This window comes from Theobroma umbraticum, unplaced genomic scaffold, assembly GCF_002168275.2.
Source record: "Theobroma umbraticum cultivar Fairchild unplaced genomic scaffold, ASM216827v3 scaffold_2.0, whole genome shotgun sequence".
Taxonomy (NCBI): Eukaryota; Viridiplantae; Streptophyta; class Magnoliopsida; order Malvales; family Malvaceae; genus Theobroma; species Theobroma umbraticum.
This window is the reverse complement of record NW_018397277.1, coordinates 1,896,575-1,903,988: the sequence shown is the minus strand read 5'-3', so window position 1 is coordinate 1,903,988 and position 7,414 is coordinate 1,896,575. Positions and strand designations below refer to the sequence as shown.

Sequence of the window (7,414 nt, the reverse complement as noted above, 5' to 3'; positions counted from 1 at the left end):
AAAGCATAGGGAAATATACTCATTTAGCACATCAAAGATCAATATATGTAGGTAAATCATAATGTATTTCTACTTAAGATGTTCAATTTGAAACATAAAGAAATATATTCAACTATTGCAATCAAGGCACAATATAGGTATTTTCAAGCAAGATATATTTCCATGTAAAGTATTCAATTATGGCTCAAATCAAGGATGCCACACACATACACACACAAATGAAAGCTAAGAATGCTATAAACTAGAAGTATAAATATTTTTAATCTTTCATAAGAGCACACACACACACAATATGCTGAACAATGAGAATAATAAGCATGAGTAAAGATGTTCAAGTCATCCTAACTAGTGTCCTTTGAAAAAGAGTTATTCAAGATGAGTCTCTAAGTTTTCTTAATTTTGGAGCATGTGTTGGATTTGCTTGTTAAAGTTTCAAATCGTGTAGCCATGACATCAAGTTGCTTTGAATTTTCATCCAATGTGGTCGTAATAGCCTCAAGTTTTGCATTAATGTCTGAAGTACTGGATGGCATAATACGAAAGGATGGTTCAGTTGAAGTTGGTGAAGGAACATTTTCATCATTTTCATTATCACCATCATCATCACTTTCTTGACGAGCTCTCTTATTTACCCAAGGTCATATCTCAACATCTTCTATATAACCCATTTTACCTATCATAATTCTTTCAAGATGTTTGATCATGGGTTGAGAAATAACATCATCCATGGAAGAGACATCAATGTTAAAATGAGCAAGTATCGAAGTGATGACTTGGCCATACATAAGATTATACTTAGTTCCTATCACAACTTTTCTCATGTATAAAAATATGAAATGAGCCAAATCTATAGGAGTCTGAAGCTTAATGTGCTGTGTGAACCATAAATCTTCCCTAAAAACTAATGAGTGCTTACTTGGTATCGGCCTCAAAGTCTAGTTAATAATAAAATGTAGTATCTTATCCATTTTCATCTTTTCTCTATTTTTTGTTTATTCAGAGTGTGAGAAACACTCTAAAGGGTAGATCAAGCTTGGACTAGCTTAGTTGTTGTTATAGGTTCTAACTTAGCCTTAAAAAAGTTAGTTTTGGGTTTTGAATGATCCCGTGAAAAACCATTGCTAAAGGTTGTGGCTGAGCTTGTGAAAAGTCATTATAAAAGCTTGGTGGAAGCTTGAAAATTCCACTAATTTTAGTAAATTGGTTTGAAAATCCTTGATTGGGAGATCAAGGTAATGGATGCAAATCAAAGGGACTAAACCACTTTAAATCATTTTATTTTGTCTACTTTCTTTTATTTTCTTCTTACTCCTAAAACTTAAATAATTCTTCTAACAAGCTTTAAATTTCATTTTCAAATTCCCGTAATAAGCTCTTTGCTTGGAAAGAATTTTCTTGTCATTCCAAAGTGCTATTCACCCCCCCACCCCTCAGCATGCTCTTTGGGACCAACAATGCTTAATCCTTAAAAGAAATTTGGTAGAGGTTGTGTTTGATCCTAAAAAGGTAATGACTTTGACTGAAGTTGTCCTTGATCCTTGGAAAGGCATTTTATTGTAAAGGTTATGCTTGATCTTGTGTTAAAAGGCAAGTTGATTGTGGATTCAAACTCCTTGTGCTATCAAGGGAGAGGATCTAAGCATCAAAGGCTATACCTCTATGAAAACTTGGCTAAGTACTCTTTACTTTTCTGCACTTTATATAGTTTATTCTCTATTTTTATAACTCTACTCTTTATACTTCAATTGTATTAAAAATTCAAAAAAGGGGGATTTTTATTTGATAACCAATTCACCCCCTTCTTGGTTACTTAAATTTAAGCTTATTTATTTAACAACCTGAATGCCTAAACTTGTGTTAAGTGGTTCCCATTGGATTTGATGACCTCACAATATCCACTTACAATTTGTGGAATTGTCTGTAGACTGAATTTGGTGAATCTCCACAATGGCAAAAGAATATTGAGACGTTTTCAACTCATATCTAGGTTGAAAATCAACTTCCAAAAAGGTAGCTTCATGGGAATTAAGGTGGATTCACATATGATTAGTTGAGGGTAGCAATGCAAGGGTGTCGGATTGGAGAGTTGCCTACAACATACATGGAATGACCACTTTGTGCCAAACATAACTTGAAAAAGATGTAAAAACTAGTCATAGAGGAATTCTGGGCACGTTTGACAAGGTGGACATCTAAGGTGCTTTCTATAGGCAGTAAGGTCACCCTTTTAAAATCCATCCTTACGAGCTTTTCGATCTATTTCATGTCACTTTTCCAAATCTCTCAAGGGGTGAAAAATGAATTGGAGAAAATCGAAATGAGGTCTCTTTGAAGTGGGGTGGAGGAGAAAAGAAAAATCCATTATGCAAGGTAGGATAAAATCAATAGATATATGAAGGATGAAGGGTTGGGTATCATTGGCTTGGAGGTTAGGAATGAAGCTCTTTTAAATAAATGGGTATGGAGGTATAGTAGGGAGAGAAATAGTTTGTAGAGAAAGGTGATTGATGAACAAAATAAGGGTGAATCCCACTAGCCTACTACTGAAAACAAATGGCATTTAAAAGGAATTGGATCTGCTAAGTGTCTGGAGACATGATGTTGAGACATTCTAGATTATAGGGAGCTTGGTTGTTTGATGTTGGTGCCTCATATCAGGTACGTGTATGTTTTTTTGGTGCAGCACTTGATCTTGGGTTAATGGATTTTTTAGATGAAGCTCTACCTTTTCTACTAGAGTCGAATGAGTTGTGAGTTGTTGTTTGCTTGTCTGTTTGAATATGTAAAAGGTGACAAAATAGAGGCTGAGAAAGGTTTGTTGTATATGGAATTTTATGAATCTTGTTTTTGTTAAAGGGTTATGTTGTATAAGGAATGAGTGGGATACTTTTGCTCTTTATGGAAATTGTGAGCCTAAATTTTAAATTGATATGGGTCTAACATATAGCAACTTAAAATCTAGTACGTTTCTTGTATGTCTCATAGGGAACTTATTATTCGTTGTTTTTGACTAAATATTTAAGTTTTTTTAAAAAAAATGTCACATGACATAGAATGACAATTATTAATCATAAGAGTTTATTTGACTTAAAATAAAAATATAAAAATTTATTTAACTTAAAATAAAATTATAAAAATTTAATTGAACATGATAAAAAGATAAAAATTTATTTATTTTTTTAAAATAATTTGACACTTTTTTAGATATTATGTCTATAAAAGTACATAACAACATGATTTGTTGAATTGGGAATTAATGATTTAAGGGCACAAATTAATACAATTAGAGGTTCACACGCTATTAAACTTTAAATTATAACGAAATTGTATCCAAGAAAATGTCGATCCAACCAAGATTGATCAGTTAACTATTATAATTCAAAATTTATATACGTAATAATTAATACTATTAAAAAGTGTGCGTGCTTTGATTTAACTATAAAGACAAAAAAAATAGGACGCCGATGCGGTAAGATTGCCCATATGAGACAGCGGACCTTATTACTCGAAAAGTAGTAAATTGATTGATAATTATAGGGGCAAATTTGTCTTTTACCCCAAAAAATTACAAAAATGAATAAAAAGAATAGATCCTGTGCTGAGACTGAATGTATTTATTCATGGAAGCACATGAGCTTGGGTGCAAACTTTAACAACCTGTACAGAGCATCGGGAGAGAACTTTCTGGCGAACAAGTGACAGATATGCGTGGTGTTCCCATTGTACTGGCATTGGCTTCCGCTCCTCAACCTCTCCAAAAACTCAACCGTCACCTCCGTCCTCAAGAACTTTGCAGGGTGGGGCCCACCTTTGGACCAATCGACCCATGTCAGAGTCCTGTTCGAGTTCTTGTGCCCAAATTTCGTGGTCACAAACGTTGGCAGGTAATGTTCATCGGCGTAGCAAGCGCCCTTGCAGTACTTTTGGAACACTGGGAAATATTGTTGGTCGGAAACTACCTCGATGGCGAGCTCTCGGTCCATCTCAAACCATTGGGCTCCCTTCCTCCATTGGTCCAGTGTGACTTGGGGCCGCATTCTCCGGCTGTATCGGCCCCGCCCAACGGGGCCTTCTAGATCGTAGGACTGCACGAAACTCTGGGAAGAGTTGATGAGGTAGGAGTAGACAGTGGAGAAGTTAAAGATTGGAATGCATGATTCCGAGAGAAGAACGAATCTTTGGTTTGAGAAATCCAGTAGTGCGTTGGCTAGCAGCCGCCGCTCGGCTTCAATCATATTCACCTTTCCCCATTCGACTGCCTGCATAACCAAAAAACCCGAAGATTTGTTAACATAACTAGTTTGCTTAAGTAGAGCTCAAAGAAATTGTAATATTAAGTACAGAAAAGTAGAAACGTGGCCCATGGGGAAAGCTTAGCAGAGCATGAGGAAGAAATGGGCATGGGGGGATAAGGAAAGTTCGGTTTGCTGCATGAAAAACGTAGAAGCCCGATTGGCTGTCAGGCTTGAGTAGGGTGCATCACCCAGACGTGTACCGCTTTCAATGTTGTAATTTATGTTCATATATATTGGACCACATGGTGCTTTGATGATCAGCCAGCTGTTACCAAGGCATCCATCATATCTCCTCGTTTAAACTGCATATATGGGTTCCACAACTAGAAAGGCCATCTTTGGAATTAAAATTTTTCCTTTATTAGGCACTAAGAAGGGAAAAACAAAGTGAAATTTCTTCACCAGGGAAAGGAAAGATGCAAATGTAATTTTCTGCGGTTTAATTGTCGAGAATTAGATTGAAAAATAAAAAAAATATATAATACTCAAATAACTTTTAAATAATTTTAAAAAATTTAAATAATTTTTTAATTATATTTAATTAAATTTATATATATATTATTTTAAGTGAAATAAATCATTAAAATTAATAATTAATTAATTATTTTTAATTAAAATTTCGTGTTATTTTATATTTACATGACATTGATATATTAATATAAAAAATAAAAAATATCATTTATTTATATTATCATTTTATATTAATAAATTATATTATTTTTAATTATAATTTATTAACATTTCATATCAATGTAAGTGGTATAAAATAACCATTAATATTTTAATTAAATCAATAGTTAGTTATCAGGGTTTGTAAGCATGGCAGCTTAAATAGAGTAATTAATGGTGGAATTTACTATTAGTTTGATTACCCCAAAAATGTATTTCAGAATATGTTTCCCACACAACCTTAATTATTGTATTAATGAAAGAATAAAGTGATGTTTATTAAAAAGAAAAGACGTTGAATTTCCGTTGTTGCAAGAATACCATTTGTTATAGTGTTGTTTAATGGCAGGATCCGTTATCAAATTCACCAAGTAGGAGGCATTGCAGGCATGAATGAAGAAAACACATGGAGAATTAAGGGCTAACCTTGCTGGGAATCCTTCTGCCATAGAACACTGAACCTTTAGGCTCTGATAGATTGAATGATGGATTGGAGTGCACATAGATTGAGTACATCCCTTCATGCCCTTTGAAGAATTTCTCCCACAGCGGAGCCAACGGAACAGGCCCTTTTGTCAAGAACATGAAAGCAACTTTAGGAACTCGATCAAAAGGATACTGTGGAATTCGGGGAACCATTGAGGCCCTCCACAGAAGCTCTTTATCATCCATGCCATGCATTACATCTGGTGGCTTCAGAAATTCTGTTAGTCCTATGCCTGCAACGTTAGATGTTTTAGCAGCCGGAGTAAATGATAGCGACGGGGGCGGGGGCGCCGATGCTGTTCTCGTAGTCAGAGAAAACTGTGTGATATGTAGGTCAATTGAAAAGTTTTTAAGATGAAAACTGAGTATGATTCCAAGAGATAGGCCAGAGCCAAAGAGAAGGACACAAGAGAGGACATTGAAGAATTGCAAGTGGGCATTAAAGAGCTTGAAAAATGAGGTTAACGGATTGTTGCTTTCACCCTTCATTTTTTTTGTTTTTGTTTTTGTTTGTGTTGAAAATCCGGAAGGTTTGCCTTTGAGAGAGATTCAGATACCTCTTTCAATTTCAAGAGACCCAAAAGCTCTTGTTCTCAAGAAAAGTGATTCTTCTGTCACTCCACAACAGTTCTTTTCTTTGAGGACAAGAGATGCCAACACAGCACGAGCAAGAGAAAAGAACTTGGAAGGAATCAAAATTTGGACACAACAGACCAGACGTTGAGATTATGTACTATATAACTGTGTAATGATCAGAGAATACTACTGTATCAGAGCTGTCGCTGAAAAACTATTGTAATGATCGAAAATTAAGCCATCAAAAACTGTAGTAGTCAAACAAAGCACATTCGATGATTCTTATAAAAAAGAGAAAGAAATCAAGCAAGGTTGAAGCACATACCATCGATCTATGATTATGAAAAGATACAAAAGGGCAAGGACAGAAAAAGTGGGAAGCTCAGATCAGCAGGAAATTGAGAGAAGGGGTTGAATTTATGTCTGAATGGGTGGTGGCCGCAAGCCAGTTGCTGCCTTTCTAGACCACAGGAAACAATTATCTCCCATATACAACAAGTCAAAACTGCCCTTTTCACTCCCACTCTTGCTTTAATTAATTTAACACGTTTGATCTTTAATTAAGCATTAACAAAAACAGTTTCTAGCATGCCACTTCAAGCACCAAGGGCCTTCAAAAGCCTAAGTATTTTGAACTTGGACTTTGAACGTCCCCTCCTCAGTATTGGCCGCCAATCAATAAGTTTTCCAAGCAGAGGACGGTGGTTTGCGTGTTGGGCGTGCTCAACCCAAGGCAAACGACTAGTGCATGGGCCCTGTCTGCCTCAGGATTTCCCTTGTCATACACGTTTCTTTCGGTTTAGGGCGGAGGGACACAGAGGCAAACACGTGTCACGTTCAGGCCGCATGATGCAGTGATGTTAGGAATTGGTCTACACGTTGATGTTCTTGGAAGATTCTTTTGCGACTAATGATTCTTACGTAGCAGAAAATTCCGAAAATTTCGCTGAAATTAACCCCCAAAGAATATTCGTTTGCAACCGTTGATCGTGATGTTTCTAATACTTAATTATTTGACCATTTAGTTTCGTTAATCCCCTTGATTACATAACTTGACGTACCAAGTCACATCATCACCGTCCTACATTAGGCTTAATTTTCAGTTATGATCGATGTTTTTAATTAATTAAGCATAGACCAAGTGACTTGGAATTCCTCATCATGTTCACCACGAACCTAGAATTATTAGGACTTTTAATTCTACATTATATTTTTAATAAACCTGTTTTTCTGTTAGAAAAAAAATGGGAATAACCAAAATTGAGAGGAAAAGAAGGGAAAAGAAAAGACAATCACAGTTTTTAAGAAAAAGAAATGACGAAAAGGAAAGAAAGCTATATTATTCCTTGTAATTTTTCACGTGAAAAAATATAAAAATTTTTTTTTGA

At 35.3% G+C, this 7,414-nt stretch overlaps 1 protein-coding gene across 1 annotated transcript; it reads right to left on the bottom strand.

The window, feature by feature from the left end:
- Positions 1 to 3,498: 3,498 nt before the first annotated feature.
- LOC110427682 (Core-2/I-branching beta-1,6-N-acetylglucosaminyltransferase family protein) lies at positions 3,499 to 6,668 on the bottom strand. The gene is made up of 2 exons (XM_021443231.2): positions 5,391 to 6,668; positions 3,499 to 4,259 (listed from the first exon to the last, which is right to left on the bottom strand). The coding sequence occupies exons 1-2, from the start codon at positions 5,937 to 5,939 to the stop codon at positions 3,615 to 3,617; spliced, it is 1,194 nt and encodes a 397-aa protein (XP_021298906.1). The 5' UTR covers positions 5,940 to 6,668; the 3' UTR covers positions 3,499 to 3,614.
- Between the last annotated feature and the right edge of the window lie 746 nt (positions 6,669 to 7,414).

Excerpts from the sequence above, each read along its gene's own strand:
- LOC110427682 (XM_021443231.2), bottom strand. The coding sequence starts at position 5,939 with ATGAAGGGTGAAAGCAACAATCCGTTAACCTCATTTTTCAAGCTCTTT. Across the intron at positions 4,260-5,390 it reads GCAGAAGGATTCCCAGCAAG|GCAGTCGAATGGGGAAAGGT; the intron begins GTTAGCCCTTAA and ends TTGGTTATGCAG.